Below are 20654 nucleotides of genomic sequence, written 5' to 3'. Positions count from 1 at the left end.
AGATATTGCAATGTTCCTAACAAATTGCACAACAGAGTAGAAACAAAATTAATGAAATCAACAAAAAAATAAAATAAAATAAAATAAATAAAAAACGTGTTTGTATATATAATTTAAAATGTTATTAAATAAAGAAATGAAGTTAAAAAATAATAATTAATTATGGTAATTTTATGATAATAAATTAACGCAGTAAGATTAATTTATAATTTATATAGGCATATCTTTAATTTAAAATATCATTAAATAAGGTAATTTTATGGTAATAAATTAGGGTTCTTAGTTTAATTTATGATTTAATTTTTTATATATTTAAAATGTTATTAAATAATAAAAAAAAGTGGGTTAAAAATTAAAAAATAGATTAAAGTAATTTATGATTTGGTTTATGGGTAATAAATATGTTTAGATTAATTTATGGTTTAATTATATATACATATATTTATATATTTGTATATGTAATTTAAAATGTTATTAAATAAGAAATTAAGTTAAAAATTAATTGAGGTAATTTTATAATAATAGATTAGGGTGCTTAAGTTAATATATGATTTAATTTGTTAAATATGTGATTAATATAGAAAATTATAAGAGAGAGAGAGAGAGAGAGAGAGAGAGAGAGAGAGCTTTTATGTAAGGGTAAATTAGTCTTTTTAATGTCTACTATTAATGGTGTTATGGTTACAGATCGATCCAAAACTATAAGAAAATTATTTGCATATATTTAAACCTTCGGGGGATCATCTACAATAACCTAAGGCCACGTTTGGTTGGCTCCATAGAATGAAGAGGATTAAGAGTATGGTAGGATTAAGTGAAGATATTATTAGTATGATGGTATTAGGTTAGAGATTTAAGATAAAGAGTGTTTATTGTATATCGCCAGATTAATAATACTATGGATAGTGTTAGTATATAAAATTAATATTTTTTAATTTTCAGTATTTTATAATTATCTTTTTGTTATTAAAAATATAATATTTGCTTAAAAATTATTTAAAAATTTACTAATCTCCTCACTCAATTTCTAATTCCAATCCTCACATGACTTTGTTAGTCTTATCATATGAGGAGACTAATAGTTCGAGAGGATAGTCAATCCCCTCATTCTTGTCCCAAACCAAATATTCTTTAAGTGGATCTTACGGATTATTAGTCCAATATTTCTTCTCAAAGAGCCAAACAAATATGGTCTAAAATCACATGGGATAAAGTGTTTTTTACCCTTTAAAAAATTTACAAATAGGTCACTCAATACTCTGAATATTGCTACACTACAACCAACATTGATTCATCTCTCCATATCATTTTAAACCTTGTGTGGAATTGATCCACCGTATTAATGTTTAAAAAGAAAGAGAAAGAAAGAAAGAAAGAAAAGAAAATCAAATCTTTAAAATGCTTTTTAAGAATGCTAAAATGTGTTATGCAATAGCTTATGATCTTACCATGGCAGCAAGAGGTGAAGCGTACATGACTATATTTAGGCCAGCACACATGAAACCAATCACATCAATCCTCAGATCTCCTTGCATCCTCAAATAAGTCACTAGAATTACTGCAACTGGGAATCCCACATTCAGAATCCCAGCTAGTGTTGCAGTCTTAGCCTGAAATGACAATTAATTAGAATTTAGACTTTTATAAATCACAATGTTACTAAGCATAGGGTTTTCAACAGGGGCTGAGGCAGCATAGGTCGAGGGGGGTCACATGCCCCCCTTAGTTTTGCAAATTTTTTTTTTTTTTGTTTGTTTGTTATTGTCATGTATAAAATGTATTCTTCTTTTTTTTCTTAACATGTTCTTTGGTTAATGATTTATTATATTGTTCACAATAAGTAGTTATTTGATACTTTGGGAACACTATGTGGTATTATTTATGTAGTAGTTTAAATCAATAGTGTAGCGAAAAATATTATAGATTGGATATAATGAACACATTATGTTCAAGTAGTTGACATACTATTTAGTGTGATTTGTGATTTTCTATACTTTAAGCATCACGTCGGTAACGCCATATGGTACTCTAAGACTATTTAATAATTTTCATTCAAAACACATCATTTATAAGCAATGTCATTTCTTTAATATTTTTCTGTCAAATAAAAATTAAATAGATTCTATAATAATTTGTACTATAAATGATGTGTTTTTATTTTTTTAAATTAGGAATTTTGATCCATAATTTTTTATACTAAAATTGCAAACTTACATCATCATCTCACACCGAGCCATTTCACACTATTATAGAATTTTGATGTGTTCTTATTAATAATGAATATGTAATTTTTTATGTTTAAATTTATCTCATAAAATGATTATTATCTTAATGTTGCTCATGAATTTTTTTTAAATAAAAAATTATAATTAATAAGTGGCCCTTCTAATCTAATTTTCTAACTCCGCCACTGGTTTTCAACAGACACTTGGGGGCATATTATCTGATATCGACTGATATATGACAATATTGTTGATACTAATACATATCATGATACTGTTATTTAAAAATTATCGGATTATAATGACATTACAAGTAGCTAGCTTACCCTCATCCTTGGAGGCGCATATAGTAAGAACAATGATACATAGATGACTTCAACTACGACTCCAAAACCATTAACAGTGGCAACAAGGTTGTTAAATTCAATGTATAAAGAGAGAAATACAGAGAGAATAAATTGTATATATTCAATTGATTGATTATTCAGTGATTTACAACACTCTCATTTATAGAGAGGAAATGTGGTACACATAGGATACTAACTAACTAACACCGAAAGCAGAAACATTATCATTAGTGGGACAACTGGACAGCTAGATATTGCACACTAATATTACACTAACAGCCCCTCTCAAGCTCAAGGAGGATAGGTGCTAACCAACTTGAGTTTGGAGAGAGTAACAAAACAGGAAAGTAAATTGATAAATAAAATAAAATAGGATAGGAGACACTGTATGGTCGTGTCAAACCGTTGTTGAAGACACGGTATGGTCGTGTCAAACCGTTGGAGAAGACACTGTATGGTCGTGTCGGACCGTTATAGCAGACAATGTCGGGACAGTTTATGGGGTCATGCCGTACCGATGTAGAAGCTAACCGGAATCAATGTCAGGACAGTTTACGGGGTCATGCTGGACCAATGTAGAGGCTAACCGGAATCAAAGTCGGGACAGTTTACGAGGTCATGCCGGACCGATATAGAAGATACACTGTATGATTGTGTATATAGGCTGCCCAAAAGATATACATGTATATATATATATATCGAGCCCTCAAAAGTCGCACCCTCAAAAGGCGCGCCCAATTCATCAAAAGTCGTGCCGGACACGCGGCGATGCACGTGATCGACAAAGCGTCGTGTTGTCCTCTTCGTCATTGTCTATATAAACCGAGGCGGAGGCTGTGCAAACCAAACTAGTCTGAAACCTCTGAACATCTTCGTTCTGAAACACTCTGCAACCAACCCTTTCTGACATTACCAGTCTGAAATCGCTGCTTCTCTGAAACACTCAGCAACCCAGAACATGGCCTCTTCTTCCCGTGGTCTGCTCACTCTATTTCCAGACCTCAGCGAGTCCACAAGAGAGATAACCGGTGCGGTTGTCCTTGAACCTCAACCAAGCGCCCCTAGCTTTTCTCCGTTGAACTTTCCTATGCTATCTGTGGAGCAAATAATGGCAGCGCGATCGGATATTGAGGCCAATCATTATACATTGAAGTCATGTGTGGAGACCATGACTGCGGTCACAAACTTGTCACACCGGCTTCAGAGTAGGACAAATGAGGTGCAACAGTTAAACGCCCAACTAGCTGTACTCCAGTGCATGTATAAAGATGCGCGAGCAGAGATATGTGTGCTAAAGGCGGAAAACAAGGAGCTGAAGCGGAAGGCCACCGTTATGTTCCGATTCGGAGGTCCGTCATATGCTGCGTTGGAGGAGCAGGGGGGAGTGAACGTGCTCGGCGGAGTGGGAAACACGGAGGTAGCACTGTCAAGGGCCGCCTAGGACGGAGGCAAGAAGAAGAGACCGGTGGCAGAGTAGAGAATGGAAAAGAAAAATCCCTCCTGTGTGAGGGAGGTAGTTTGTTTGAGTTGGTTTTGTTGTGTTTTGTGTTTGTAATAATTTTTTTTTTTTTGAATTAAGAACTGTGATCAGGGTAGATCCCTGAGATCAATAAAATAAGGTAAGGTTTGGTGTGCAAATCTATATGGTATGAATGAGATTTGAAAAAAAGGTTAAAAATAATTTGAAAGAAAAAGAAAGAAAGAAATAATAAGAATATAGGCGAAATTAAAAACGAAAGAGTGGTTCTGTACGGATTTGTGAAAAACAGCAATGGTGTTTGGAAATTTTTTGTTTTTTTTTGAATAATAATAATAATAATAATAATAATAATAATAATAATAATAATAATAATAATAATATATATTAATGTAGAAAGCATATGCGCTAGTGGGATTTTCATATAAAAGATATAAAGATGGGTGTGATAAAGAAAAGAATGGTGGTGGATAGAAATTGATATGGGTAGTGGAGACATAATGATGATGATAAAATATGATGATGGGGTTAAAATAAAATAAAATAAAATAAATTGATGATGGGATTTCAGGGAAAGAGAGTGCAGGTTGGAGGTAGTGGCCCTGCAAAAGATATATTATTGTAGAGTGGGTCACATGGATGAGTGGTGGTAAATGAAGTAAAAGAAAAAATAAAGAAATAAGAGAAGAAAAGTAAAATGGGGTTGGTGATGTATATGGAGAGAGAGAATCTAGAGAGACGAAATCCAACAATTCCTCAAGCCCAGGGAGAGCATCTGCGGCGCACATTAGAGAGGCTGACACTACCGTAGAGGCTAAGGTGGAGAAGGCGGCACAGCGCAAAACTGAGCGATCTTCGCGGAGGCGCAGGCGTGGCAGACTCGGGCAAAGGGCGCAGGAGGCCACTACTTCGGCGCTGCAGGAGCGGCTTCAGCAAGCCATAATGAGCGACGACGGAGGGCTGCTGAGGAGCTCGCGCCATGGGCGGCGCGTGGTTGCGTGTTGGCTCTGACTTGGCTAACTCGGGCAATGGCATAGGAGGCCACTGTTTCATTTGGATGGTCAATGGGGGATTTTCTGAGCTGAGAGATGAACTCATTATTTGCTGTAAGTAAGCTTCTTCTTCTTTTTTTTCTGCAGATCTTCTCGACTCTTCTGGAGAAGATGAAATAGATGGTGATGGAACACCCGTGTTAATGGATGTCCTTATGGATACACTACTTTCTTTGCTGCCGCAATCATCTGCTCCTATGCGTTCTGCTATTGAGCAGGTTTTTTAAATATTTCTGCGATGATGTCACGGACAATGGACTGCTTCGGATGTTGCGGGTTATAAAGAAAGATCTGAAACCAGCTGGACATCAAGATAAAGACATTGAAGATAATGAGGAGCTCATCTGTGGAAAAAGGTATGTGTGGAAAAACAAGCGGAATAGGTTGAGGTCCGGCGGGCGGCCAAGATAAGGTTGCCGCCCGCTGATAAGGCAAAGAACACCAAGAGCTTAACCTATAGCTCTGATACCATATTAAATTCAATGTATAAAGAGAGAAATACAGAGAGAATAAATTGTATGTATTCAATTGATTGATTATTCAGTGATTTATAACACTCTCATTTATGGAGAGGAAAGGTGGTACACATAGGATACTAACTAACACACACCGAAAGCAGAAACATTATCATTAGTGGGACAGCTGGACAGCTAGATATTGCACACTAATATTACACTAACAAAGGTAACTCCCAGGCTTTGTGATTCCATAGTAAGTCCATAAAGTAGCGTTTGGTCATGATTATTTTATTTTAGTTATGATTGAAACGATATTTGATTCTACATTCTGTAGCGTTTGGTTATGATTTTTATTTTTATTTTTTATAGTTATGACTGAAAATAATTTCATTATGAAATTTATGATAATCAATACCATAAATATCATAATTTATATATGATACACAGCCAAAAGAAGCGTGTATAATAACACGACCCGTTATATATATTTGTGTGTGATGGTGATTATAGTTAAATAAAAAAAAATGTTTAATTTGTATATAATGGCATCTTTGATGTGGTTTTTTTTTTTTTTTAATTTTAAAATTAAACAATGATAATCTAAAAGTATAATGCAAAAGCACCCTTCCCTCTAGATTCTATTTAAACTACTTTTATTTGTTAAGTTGCATAGAGAAATTATATCAAATAGTGTGATACAATCGTTTAAAATAAAAATAAAAAAATTATAAATAATTCATTTACACTATACCAAAAAATTTGAGAAAAATTGTATTATAAAATGAAGTGTAACTAAGAGCAAGAGTGTGTATATACTGTACAAATATATATATGTTAGGGTACTCTCAAATTCAAATATGAAGTTGAGAAAATTTGAGGGACTCAGAGGACCCATCACGGGTTCTATTTCGATGATAAAATTCATTCATTTTGTAGAACCTATATATCATCTTTGAAAAAAGTTAAATCTATCTGGTAATTATAATCTTTTCATTTTATCATGTTTGTTTCTAAAAAAATATATTAACTATTTTACAAACATACTTCCCATCTATTTTTTCAAAAACAAACGTGATAAAAAAAATTACAATTATCAAATTGAACTAATTTTTTTCATTAACAATATAGTGAGAGTTTTATAAAATGATTATTCAAATTATGAAAACAGGACTTATGATAAGCTACACGAACCTCACAAATTTATATTTAAATTTGATAGAAACCGAACACAATACGTACTTATATATTAGCTCATGCATGCAAGCAAAATTATTTTATATTGTTTTGTAATTTCCGCAAAGAATAATAACAAAAAATTAAAGAAAGAAACTTACTCCAAGGAACCAGTCTTGTACAAGGACAGAATAGAAAGTCCAAATCCCTCCATTGAAGAAGGCGAAAAATGAGAGAAAGAATGGCATGTACTCCACGCTTTTGCTCATCACCACTGTTTTCTGCATCATTTTAATTCATTTTCTTTTTTTTTTTTTTTGATCGGCAAAAGAAAATACTTTATTGATGAAAAAACGCATACAGAGTGGAAAATTACATCAATAAAGAGGAGCTTGGAGCTAAAAAACTCCAACCTCCTAGTTGGTGAGAGACCAACGAAGAGACAAAACCAGAAGGAAACAAAAAGAAAGGAACTCAAAAAGAAAGGAGCAAAACAGGACAAACAGAGTGAGCACCAAACCTCCTCACAACCAGCATGAACAAAAAGGTGAAAATCCAAAACCAGCTTAAAACCATACACCCAACCAGCAAATCAGCCAAGTTACCATAAGTGAGCAGCCATAAATCAATGGCAAAACTAGCAGCACGCAAAAGCATCCCAGAGTAGATAAATCAGCCTTCCCAAACAGTATACAGATCAGCAGCATAGTTCATACAGACCAGCAGCAGTATACAGATCAGCAAATGGGAGTGCAGAGCCCAAGACTTTGCCTACCAACTGAAGCCTTCCAAGGCCATCTCAAATCAGATTCAGAACATCAACACAATGCAGCCCAACTGAATTCATAACAAAACAACTGAAAATTCCCCTGCCCTGAAACCTTCCAAATCCAGCTCAAAACAGATTCAAAAACATCAACACTAATGCAGCCCAACTGAAATCACAATAAACCAGCTTAATCAAAACTCCTGTGCCTACCAACTGAACCCAGAATTCAGAACATCACCACAAACCAGCCCAGAGATCAGAAGCAGCACAGAACATAGCATACCAGGGCTCAGAAACAGAACCGCATAAGACAGTACAGACCAGAACTTGTGCAGATCATCATTTCAGCAACAAAGCAGAATCAACCCACAGAGCTTCAGCAAGACAGCAATTAGATACACACAGAGACAGACTTGATCCAAGTTATATATAACATCGTGCACCGAATAATTAAACCCCTTTAAGGATGAGGAAACCCACAGAGCTACTCTAGCCTTTATTAGATCTTCCAAAGCATTCCAATCCGATTGTACCTTATTAAATAAACAATCATTTCTACTTCTCCACGCTGACCACATAACTGCTAATGGCAGTGTTTTCCAAACTGCTAGCATCTTCTTCTTCATTTTTATACCTGACCACGACAGAAGTAATCCCTCTACTGTTCCAGGACTAACCCATTTGTAATTCCACCAGTTCACTAAATTGGCCCACAATTTCCAAATGAAAGGGCAGTAATGAAAAACATGATTAACAGTCTCCAACTTAGATCTGCAGAACACACAGAGAGCAGAGACATTTGGGCTCAACACTCCAATTCTTTGCAACAATTCAGAGCATTTAATCCTTCTTCTCCACGCTAGCCAACTCAAGAATTGAGCTTTGGGAGGGTCTAAATTGTTCCAAATGCACCTAGTGACTGTAAACTCTACCCCTTGACTTACTTCCAACCACTTCCAAGTTGATGCCACAGTGAACTCTTCAAACGGATGAGCTAACCAAGAACAAGAATCTACCACCCCTACCTTGAGCCTAGGCGCATTCTACAAGAGATCATTAAGTTTTTGCACTTCATCCTCTTCCCATGCTAGGAGGGGTCGTCTGAAAACTAGATTCCAATCTGAATCTGACACTCTTCTGTGGAAAAAATCAACCAACTTTCCATCTTTGTCAACTGATAATGTGAATAATCTGGGAAAAGACACACTTAGATTTTGGTTGTGACACCACTTGTCAGACCAAAATTGCAGTCTTCTGCCATTACCAACAACTAGCCTGAAATGTTGCAAGAAAAAATCACGCAGAGCAGTGTTAACTTCAGGCACTGATATTATATCTTTCCACGTATGCGATAGCCACACTGAACTAATAAATAAGGGGCACCATCTGCCTCCTAAACCTCCATACTTACTACATATCACTTGCTTCCACAAAGCTGCCTCCTCCTTACCATACCTCCACCACCATTTAACTAGCAGACACTCATTAACCTGACTTAGGTTTCTCACCCCTAGCCCACCTTTAGTTTTACTTAGGCATATCTCCTTCCAGTTAATTAAGTGCACTTTCTTCCTGATTTCAAACCCTCCCCAAAGAAAGTTAGCTTGAATTTTGTGAAGTAAATTTGCAATACCCACTGGCAACTTGAAGATGGATAAGAAATAAACTGGCAAGCTTGACAAAACAGACTTGATCAATGTTAATCTTCCAGCAAAAGATAAATACCTTCTCTTCCAAGAAACTAGCTTACTCTTAAACTTGTGTATCACAGGCTTCCAAGCAGCCTTTCTCCTTGGATTTGCTCCTAATGGTAACCCCACATAACTCATTGGCAACTTTTGACTTAGGCAATTTAGTTTTTTTGCCAAGACCTGGACAATATCATCCTGCACACCTTCCCCACACACCTTACTTTTGTGGAAATTTATTTTGAGTCCAGACATCAACTCAAAGCACCTTAAGATTCTTTTCACAGCTACAACTTCCCCTCACTCAGCTTCACAAAAAATAATGGTATCATCGGCAAACTGCAAGTGTGTAATTTTCAACTCAGAGGGACCTGCAGATACTCCTCTAATCAGTCCCACTTCCTTGGCTCTTTCCAAGAGAATGTTCAGACCCTCCGCTACAATATTAAAGAGGAAAGGAGAAAGCGGATCTCCTTGCCTAAGACCTTTCATGGGAGAGAACTCAGAAGTAGGTGAACCATTTACTAGCATTGAAATTCGAGCTGTGGACATGCAAGTCTTCATCCACCCCACCCATTTCTCTCAAAAACCAAAATTTTTCATCATCGAGTACAAGAACTCCCAATTTACGGAGTCATATACCTTTTGAAAATCCAACTTGAGGATGAGACCTTTCTTCTTTGACCTTTTCCACCAATCCACCACTTCATTGGCAATTAGAACCCCATCTATAATATGCCTTCCGCTCAAAAATGCAGTTTGAACTTCACTAATAATCTTGGGCAACACTTTCCTCAGCGTTCTTGATAAGACTTTAGCTACAATCTTATATATGGGGCTAATCAGGCTGATTGGCCTATAATCTCCCAACCCCACAGGGTTTTCCTTCTTAGGAATTAAGGTAATGAATGAACTATTTATTCCTTGAGCTAGCTTTCCATTAGAATGAAACTCATTCATCAATTGCACAAACTCTCCTTTCATGATGGCCCAGCACTTTTGAATACATTTTAGATTAAAACCATCCGGCCCCGGCGCTTTATTCCTATCACAATCTTTAATTGCTTCCCAGATTTCATCCTCCAAAAATTCTGCCTCTAACAACTTAGATGAGTCAATTGGACTGATTGAGTTGAAAAGACCTGATAGCTTTGGTCTACTCTTCCAATCTTCAGTGAAAAGGTACTTGAAATGACTTGCCACTGCCTGGTTAATCATCCCAGGCTCATCCTAAATCACACCATTCACAGTAACTGAGTTTAACAAGTTTTTCCTCTGCCTTTTGGTTGCCAAGAAATGCAAAAATCTGGTATTTTTATCCCCATTTTCAGCCCAGGCCCTTCTAGATTTTTGAAGCCACAACCATTCCTTCTTCTTACTCAGATCCCAAACTAGTTTTCTTATTTCTACCATTCTTTTGATCTCAACATCCTGTAGATTCCTTCCTGCAGCTATTAAATCCCACTCATGCAGTTTCTCCTCTGCTTGTTTCAGCTTCTCGTCAATGTTACCAAAGACTTCACTGTTCCATCTCTTCAGATGGACTTTCAGGTTACCCAATTTTTTCAAAAGTCTGAAACTAGCCCATCCACTAACCTGGTATCCTTCCCAACAGTTCTTCACTTCTGCTTTGAATTTGGGATGCAAACACCATGCATTAATAAATCGAAATGGTTTTGGGCCCCAATCCCTCTCATCCTCCATAAAGAGTGTTGGACAGTGATCAGAGACACACCCATGCAGTCCCCACTGTTTAAACTTGAACTTTTCTAGCCACCTCGGATCGATTAAAAATCTATCGATTCTACTCCATCTATTTCCATCCATCGCATTACACCAAGTGAACTGTCTGCCTAACATTTGCATATTTACCAACTCCAATTTTTCAATAAATTCATTAAAATCCTTCATCCCTCTTTCCCTTCTAGAGCACCCTTTTCTTTTGCTCATAAATCTGATTTCATTGAAGTCACCACCTATACACCAAGGGCTTGGGTAGGATGGATTCAGTGTTGCTAGGGACTCCCAAAGTTGCCTTCTTTTGAGCACATCATTGGAGAGTACAATTCAAAGTATGATGGGCCATACCTGATAAAAGCATGAAGTTCCTGGAGCTGCAACACTCCTTAAGCTCAAAAATCTGTGGATTCCACAAGCATAGCAAACCACCAGCACTTCCTTCTGCACCCACATCCATGTACTCCAGCTCCTCCCACGGCCATAAGGACTTTACAAAATTATCATCTACTGAGCTTCTCTTAGTCTCCTGTAACAGAAGGACATCTACCTTCCTCACCCGAACTAAACTCTTTATTTTTGTTCTCTTCTCGGGTCTTCGCAGACCCCTAATATTCCATGATAATAAAATCATAAAAAAAACTACACTACTCCTAAAATCTCCTGCCTTGAGTCCTTACCAGACTTACGGCATTACAGCTTCCCCTTCTACTCTCTCCATATCCTTTTCTTCGAGTTCAGCCAACTTGCCAATCACCTCATTCTCCTTGCCTTCAAAGTCCAATCCCAGAATTTTCCTAACTTCCATGGTAGCTTGGACTTCATTTAATAACTTATTTCTCCTCTTGGTGGTGAGACTTTGCTCTACTGACATTGATATAGCAGCTGCTGCTGCTCTGAAGATAGCTCCTTGCTTGAAGCAGTTGCTATGCATCACTTCTATTTGCTTGATCTGTTTTTTGTGCGATTTTGACCTATTTCGCAGATTAACACCATCCTTATAACATCTATTTACCACTGCTTCAGTGGGCTTTCCTTTCCTTACTGGGTTGTCTTTGACTATTACTCTTAACTTAGCTTCTTGTTGAACAAGGGGCCTAAGTTGAGTTTGGGCTACACAGTCACTTAAGTTTGAATAATCAGTGATGGGCCTATTCTCCTGCACCCCATCCTGAAGCCCTTCCAGCACTACCTCTAAGTTTAGTTTAGGCCTTAAACTCTCTGGCCCACTAAAGCTTCTGATAAACCCAGGAGTACATACATGGCCTTCAACAATTTGAATTTCATTTCTTGGGGTTGCCGTATTCACCAACCTGCCCTCCAGACTATCTCCTCTGACTTTTTGATTTCCCATGTCATCCTCTGTTTCTTTTATGGCTGATACAGATAAGCACTCATTACCTTCATCTTTTTCCCCTGCATCGCAGTCCACCATATCCTGTTCGTCACCTGCTATCTCAACTTTTCTGCTCAGCTCCTCCTTCCTTGTGTGTTCATCTTCATGTTCCTCCTTGTCTGTCTCACCATTTTTTGACAGTTGATCTACTTCGTCTTGAGCCATAGAACCAGTGACCTCATTTTCCATGTAAGAACTGTTGTAATGACACAGCTTTCCTACTGCTGGGATCTCTTCACACACTCTAACTGGGAACAGGCTTCCATTACACTCAACATGGATCATCGTATTGATGATCTCCATCCTGGAAGTAATTACTCGTACCTTCCCCCACTGAAGAGAATTTTGAGTAGTAATATCATCATCAAATTGGACAACTTCACCCCACAGCTTGCCAATGTCTCTGAATGTATTTACACTCCACAAATTAAATGGTACACTTGCACATGTGAGCCACACACACCTTTCCTGTTCAACGTACATGCCTTTTTCCCAATCTGTAATAGAGTCACACCATTCTAGCATCCACTCTTCTAGCTTGGTTCTGGCCTCCCTTTTATGTTGCTGAGACTTAAAAGTTAGCAGTGCTAACCTTCCTCCTCCTTCTCTGACTCTTACTTCCTCCATACCTCGTTTACCGACCTCCTTTTTAAACTCATCGAAGGAAAAAAATGATTGCAACTTTACAATTACACTGTCATAAAGCCACCCATTACCGGCTTCGAATGCCTTTACAACCACCTTCATCTTCTCATTACTACCACCACTCTGGACTACTTTTGCAAAAGATCTTCGACCTATACCATCCATTTTTCTATGCCCAAAACTCCTCTGTGACGCTGCATCATCGGATCATCTCCTCTGTTTGTCATTGTATGCTGCTTAAACTCTCATTTTTTGAACTTTGCTATCTTTACTTTCAGGGCCTTATTATCGCACCATAAGCCATCAGCCTTCAGCACCGCCATTTCAGCAGCCACCTTGCAATCATACGTCACAAAACCAAACCTCGACCCCGTCTTTTGGACGAGATGAAAGCATCCTTAACTACACCAAACTTATTAAACATAGTAAACAAACACTTTGGAGTCATTGAGTTTGGGATCTCATCCACAAAGATAGTAAACACTCCATAATCCACTGATCTACTATTTTGGTTTGCAACTCGTCTTCTTCTTAGCATCGGATTCCATCCTCCAAACTCCATTTGCTTATATTCACACTTGGTACAAATTTGATTTCTCCTAATCTCACATTTTTTTTTTTGCTGGCCCTCGTTGAATCTGTTTGGCTATATTCACATTTTTTTTTTCCTTATATTCAATTTTTTTTTCTTACCGACCCTCGTTGAATCTGTTTGGCTAAATCATGATTTTTTTATTTTTATTGACATACACAATAATTGAGAGTTTCTAATATTACAGCTATTCAACTAAAAACTTTAGTTGTTCCCTCATATTTTGAAGGGTTACACACATCATTTAAATAATTTAGATTAAGACAAAGAGTAGAAGAGAATTTTTGTGTCCTCCAGTCTAGGATGTGAGCCCTACTATTGATTTTGTATAGATTGTGGAGTTGCTCATGATCACTTTGTTTAGTTTTATATATAATTTTGAGTTTGACCTACTTTTATGTTATTAATTTAATTTTTTTGTATCTATAATGTACTCGATGTTAAACAATAAATTAGATTGATCACAAAGATAGGCTGGTGCCAAAAGGCATAACAGTGACCCAATTCCATAGTATAAAATTCACATCAACAAATATTTATTTAAAATTCAAAAAGTTAGTTAGGTTAAGCTTCAAAATTTATCAGGACTTGGTAGTCATAAATTGTAAATTTGTATTTATATGATGTGTTAGAAACCTTTTGAAATGAAACTAGATCCCGATTCTATTCATACAATGGAGAGAATCAAAATCATAAAGAAAGAGATCAATCGAAAAAAAAGACATGTTTATATAGAAAGAAGATTTTGAAAATTGGTTGATTAGACATTTTAGCTAATACAATTTTGTGGCCTCTCAATACATCATTAGTGGAAATAAAAATATTTGCTTATCGACTGATTGACAATCTGTATCTATTCATAGTGGATTCAAAACCCCGAATTACATCCAATACATTTTGTTTGATTACTATTAAGTATTTTTTTCACGGTTAATAATTTAAAAAAAATTACATCATCAACTGATTCTCAATATATCGATCCATAGCAGATTCACAAGACAATTTAGAATTTTATACAATTGGTTCACGTGTGATATGGCTTCTTTGGTTAATATAATCCTCATTTTCGCAACGGATGGTTTTAAAAAAAGGGTGAAAAGCACTAAACCCACTATCTTTTTTGTCTGTTACAGATGACCCATAAGGTTTGAATATATGCAAAAAAATCACTTGTGGTTTTGGACTAATCTGCAATTGTTACATTTTCCTTCCAAACAAATGACAAGTGGGCTACATGCATCGGAATTGCTGCAACTGGGAATCCCACATTCAAAATCCCAGCCAGTGTTGCAGTCTTAGCCTGAAATGACAATTAATTAGAATTTTGACCTTTATAAATCACAATGTTACTAAGCATAGGGTTTTCAACAGGGGCGGAGGCAGCATAGGTTGAGGGGGGTCACGTGCCCCCTTAGTTTTGCAAATTATTTTTTTTTTTTTGTTATTGTCATGAATAAAATGTATTCTTCTTTTTTTTCTTAACATGTTCTTTGGTTAATGATTTATTATATTGTTCACAATAAGTAGTTATTTGATACTTTGGGAACACTATGTGATATTATTTATGTAGTAGTTTAAATCAATAGTGTAGCGAAAAATATTATAGATTGGATATAATGAACTCATTATGTTCAAGTAGTTGACATACTATTTAGTGTGATTTGTGATTTTCTATACTTTGAGCATCACGTAGGTAACGTCATATGGTACTCTAAGACTTTTTAATAATTTATTTCAAAACACATCATTTATAAGCAATGTCATTTCTTTAATATTTTTCTGTCAAATAAAAATTAAATAGATTCTATAATAATTTGTACTATAAATGATGTGTTTTTATTTTTTTTAAATTAGGAATTTTGATCCATAATTTTTTATACTAAAATTGCAAACCTACATCATCATCTCACACCGAGCCATTTCACACTATTATAGAATTTTGATTTGTTCCTATTAATAATGAATATGTAATTTTTTATGTTTAAATTTATCTCATAAAATGATTATTATCTTAATGTTGCGCATGAATTTTTTTTTAAATAAAAAATTATAATTAATAAGTGGCCCTTCTAATCTAATTTTCTAACTCCGCCACTGGTTTTCAACAGACACTTGGGGGCATATTATCTGATATCGACTGATATATGACAATATTGTTGATACCAATACATATCATGATACTGTTATTTAAAAATCATCGGATTATAATGACATTACAAGTAGCTAGCTTACCCTCATCCTTGGAGGCGCATATAGTAAGAACAATGATACATAGATGACTTCAACTACGACTCCAAAACCATTAACAGTGGCAACAAGGTTGTTAAATTCAATGTATAAAGAGAAAAATACAGAGAGAATAAATTGTATGTATTCAATTGATTGATTATTCAGTGATTTACAACACTCTCAATTATAAAGAGGAAAGGTGGTACACATAGGATACTAACTAACTAACGCCGAATGCAGAAACATTACCATTAGTGGGATAGCTGGACAGCTAGATATTGCACACTAATATTACACTAACAGCCCCCCTCAAGCTCAAGGAGGATAGGTACTAGCCAACTTGAGTTTGGAGAGAGTAACAAAAAAGGAAAGTAAACTGATAAATAAAATAAAATAGGATAGGAGACACTGTATGGTCGTGTCAAACCGTTGTTGAAGACACGGTATGGTCGTGTCAAACCGTTGGAGAAGACACTGTTTGGTCATGTCGGACCGTTGTAGCAGACAATGTCGGGACAGTTTATGGGGTCATGCCGGACTGATGTAGAAGCTAACAGGAATCAATGTCAGGACAGTTTACGGGGTCATGCCGGACCAATGTAGAGGCTAACCGGAATCAAAGTCGGGACAGTTTACGAGGTCATGCCGGACCGATATAGAAGGTACACTGTATGATTGTGTATATAGACTGTCCAAAAGATATACGTGTATATATATATCGAGCCCTCAAAAGTCGCACCCTCAAAAGGCGCGCCCAATTCATCAAAATTCGTGCTGGACACGTGGCGATGCACGTGATCGACAGAGCATCGTGTCGTCCTCTTCGTCATTGTCTATATAAACCGAGGCGGAGGCTGTGCAAACCAAACTAGTCTGAAACCTCTGAACATCTTCGTTCTGAAACACTCTGCAACCAACCCTTTCTGACATTACCAGTCTGAAATCGCTGCTTCTCTGAAACACTCAGCAACCCAGAACATGGCCTCTTCTTCCCGTGGTCTGCTCACTCTCTTTCCAGACCTCAACGAGTCCACAAGAGAGATAACCGGTGCGGTTGTCCTTGAACCTCAACCAAGCGCCCCTGGTTTTGCTCCGTTGAACTTTCCTATGCTGTCTGTGGAGCAAATAATGGCAGCGCGATCGGATATTGAGGCCAATCATTATACATTGAAGTCATGTGTGGAGACCATGACTGCGGTCACAAACTTGTCGCACCGGCTTCAGAGTAGGACAAATGAGGTGCAGCAGTTAAACGCCCAAATGGCTCTGCTCCAGTGCATGTATAAGGATGCGCGAGCAGAGATATGTGTGCTAAAGGCGGAAAACAAGGAGCTGAAGCAGAAGGCCACCGTTATGTTCCGATTCGAAGGTCCGCCATATGCTGCGCTGGAGGAGTAGGGGGGAGTGAACATGCTCGGCGGCGTGGGAAACACGGAGGCAGCATCGTCAAGGGCCGCCTAGGACGGAGGCAAGAAGAAGAGACCTGCAGCAGAGTAGAGAAGGGAAAAGAAAAATCCCTCCTGTGTGAGGGAGGTAGTTTGTTTGAGTTGGTTTTTTTATGTTTTGTGCTTCTAATAATTTTTTTTTTTTTTAATTAAGAACTGTGATCGGGGTAGATCCCTGAGATGAATAAAATAAGGTAAGGTTTGGTGTGCAAATCTATATGGTATGAATGAGATTTGAAAAAAAGGTTAAAAATAATTTGAAAGAAAAAGAAAGAAAGAAATAATAAGAATATAGGTGAAATTAAAAACGAAAGAGTGGTTCTGCACAGATTTGTGAAAAACAGCAATGGTGTTTGGAAATTTTTTGTTTTTTTTTTGTTTTTTTTTTGAATAATAATAATAATAATAATAATAATAATAATAATATATTAATGTAGAAAGCATATGCGTTGGTGGGAGTTTCATATAAAAGATATAAAGATGGGTGTGATAAAGAAAAGAATAGTGGTGGATAGAAATTGATATGGGTAGTGGAGACATAATGATGATGATAAAATATGATGATGGGGTTAAAATAAAATAAAATAAAATAAATTGATGATGGGATTTCAGGGAAAGAGAGTGCAGGTTGGAGGTAGTGGCCCTGCAAAAGATATATTATTGTAGAGTGGGTCACATGGGTGAGTGGTGGTAAATGAAGTAAAAGAAAAAATAAAGAAATAAGAGAAGAAAAGTAAAATGGGGTTGGTGATGTATATGGAGAGAGAGAATCTAGAGAGACGAAATCCGACAATTCCTTCAAGCCCAGGGGGAGCATCTGCGGTGCACATTAGAGAGGTAGACACTACCGTAGAGGCTGAGGTGGAGAAGGTGGCATGGCGCAAAGCCGAGCGATCTTCGCGGAGGCGCAGGCGTGGCAGACTCGGGCAAAGGGCACAGGAGGCCACTGCTTCGGCGCTGCAGGAGCGGCTTCAGCAAGCCATAATGAGCGACGACGGAGGGCTGCTGAGGAGCTCGCACCATGGGCGGCGCGTGGTTGCGCGTTGGCTCTGACTTGGCTAACTCGGGCAATGGCACAGGAGGCCACTGCTTCATTTGGATGGTCAATGGGGGATTTTCTGAGCTGAGAGATGAACTCATTATTTGCTGTAAGTAAGCTTCTTTTTTTTCTGCAGATCTTCTCGACTCTTCTGGAGAAGATGAAATAGATGGTGATGGAACACCCGTGTTAATGGATGTCCTTGTGGATACACTACTTTCTTTGCTGCCGCAATCATCTGCTCCTATGCGTTCTGCTATTGAGCAGGTTTTTTAAATATTTCTGCGATGATGTCACGGACAATGGACTGCTTCGGATGTTGCGGGTTATAAAGAAAGATCTGAAACCAGCTGGACATCAAGATAAAGACATTGAAGATAATGAGGAGCTCAACTATGGAAGAAGGTATGTGTAGAAAAACAAGCGAAATAGGTTGAGGTCCGGCGGGCGGCCAAGATAAGGTTGCCGCCCGCCGATAAGGCGAAGAACACCAAGGGCTTAACCTATTGCTCTGATACCATGTTAAATTCAATGTATAAAGAGAGAAATACAGAGAGAATAAATTGTATGTATTCAATTGATTGATTATTCAGTGATTTACAACACTCTCATTTATGGAGAGGAAAGGTGGTACACATAGGATACTAACTAACTAACACCGAAAGCAGAAACATTATCATTAGTGGGACAGCTGGACAGCTAGATATTGCACACTAATATTACACTAACAAAGGTAACTCCCAGGCTTTGTGATTCCATAGTAAGTCCATAAAGTTGAGCTTAGTTGTGTGCAAATGTATGGAAAGCTCTCAAACTCCTCAGTTGATTGATGCTTCACAATCCGCAAAAATGTTCCTCTGCAAATCACATTTCAAACATATTTCACTCATCATGACTATTTCAAAACTTAACTTCAATAAAATGAACAGTTCAGGATCATTAAAACAATACTACAAGAGAATACACTTCCAGTCACAAATTTGGTCGTTAAAAGTACATAGTTTTTTTTTTTTAGATGGGAGATAAAAGTACAAATTTTGCGAGTTGAACTCTTTCTTTCTCTGAGTCTTTACTTACAATGGAGAAAGAAAGAGAAGAACTGAGATGATGTTGCCTAAAACAATGAGAAGCAAAAGAACAGTTTAGTTTCTCTTTGTGAATTGACAAATCCAAAGACAAAGCTATATATAAAAACATAGCTGAAATGGGTTATTACCTATCACTCCAACATAGAAACTTAGGCTTTCCATTGTTGAGAAAAATTAGATTGCAGAAGGAAAAAAGGTAGCAGAGATTTTCTTTTGCTAGAAGGGAAAATCTATGTTAGGTTTGGGGAGAGAAGCTTTTTAAACTTTGGCAAGCTTTGAATTTAATTTATTTTGTTTTTTAGCAAAGAATCTAACTAATATTTGGTTAGGTGGAATTATGCGGAATGAAATGAACATTATTTTCATGTCTAATTTATTAAAAAAATATTTAAAATATGCATATATATATATATATATATTATAATATAAATAAAGTCATTACTCAGTACTATACATAAATAATTATTTTAAAAAGAGATTATTCATTTTAATAAATCAAATAATGACTAAGATTCATTAGCTAATGCTAGAAAACTTTCTGGTTCTAATTAATTAATTATTTAAACAAGCACTATTACATTTTGAACTAAATTTATTAGGTGTGTAGAGATTTTAAAAGTTTTATCAAAAAAAATTTCAAATGTCTTATAGTGTGGAACTCACATGCGACTCATATTTTTAAGGGCAAAATTATAAACTTACTTAATTCGGTGAGTAAACCTCAACCAATTTAGTGATAATTTTATTTAAAAAACACTAACTGTATTATTAATTGGACTAAATTGTCACAAAATCTAAGATTAAGGGTCAAAATTGATCCAATTGAAGCATAGGGACCAAAATGATATGGGAAGTAAAATATAGGGACCGTTGGTGTAATTTATCCTGGTTAATATAGGATAAGACTCGCTATAGGAAATATGGGATTTAACGGCGATTATTTAACGAGGTTTTTTTAAACGCCAATTTTTCTAATATTTAACGACGTTTTATAAACGTCGTATTTTGTTTTAATTAAAACAGTATCGTTTACCAATAGAAGTCGTTTTTAAACACCTTACAATGTTATCCCTCTCTCTCTCTCTCTCTCTCTCTCTCTCTCTCTCTCAGTTCTGTGAGAATTAGAACCTCTCTCTTTCTTCAAATCCTCACTTTGAATCCGAGAAATCCTTTAGTCTCAGAGAAATCAATCCCTCAAATCTCTTGCGTTCTCTCTCTCTCTCTCTCTCTCTCTCTCTCTCTCTCGATTTCGAAGCTTCACCGCCACCACCATCTGCATCGTCTACTTAGATGAGCA

At 36.6% G+C, this 20654-nt stretch overlaps 1 protein-coding gene across 1 annotated transcript in view; it reads right to left on the bottom strand.

Moving 5' to 3' along the window:
* The window catches only part of LOC114268332 (bidirectional sugar transporter SWEET17-like), an 80560-nt gene extending 60859 nt beyond the window's left edge, over positions 1 to 19701 (bottom strand). The window contains exons 1-5 of the mRNA XM_082914895.1: positions 19486 to 19701; positions 19347 to 19383; positions 19005 to 19126; positions 15789 to 15877; positions 1449 to 1610 (exon numbers count right to left, since the gene is read on the bottom strand). Coding sequence (XP_082771021.1) covers positions 1449 to 1610; positions 15789 to 15877; positions 19005 to 19126; positions 19347 to 19383; positions 19486 to 19519 — 444 coding nt within the window. The 5' untranslated portion in view covers positions 19520 to 19701. The remainder of the gene's footprint in view (positions 1 to 1448; positions 1611 to 15788; positions 15878 to 19004; positions 19127 to 19346; positions 19384 to 19485) is intronic.
* Positions 19702 to 20654: the final 953 nt, after the last annotated feature.

The sequence above is a fragment of the Camellia sinensis genome, chromosome 2 (genome assembly GCF_055761805.1).
Source record: "Camellia sinensis isolate YWXY chromosome 2, ASM5576180v1, whole genome shotgun sequence".
Lineage (NCBI taxonomy): Eukaryota > Viridiplantae > Streptophyta > Magnoliopsida > Ericales > Theaceae > Camellia > Camellia sinensis.
This window is presented reverse-complemented; position numbering and strand designations above follow the sequence as displayed.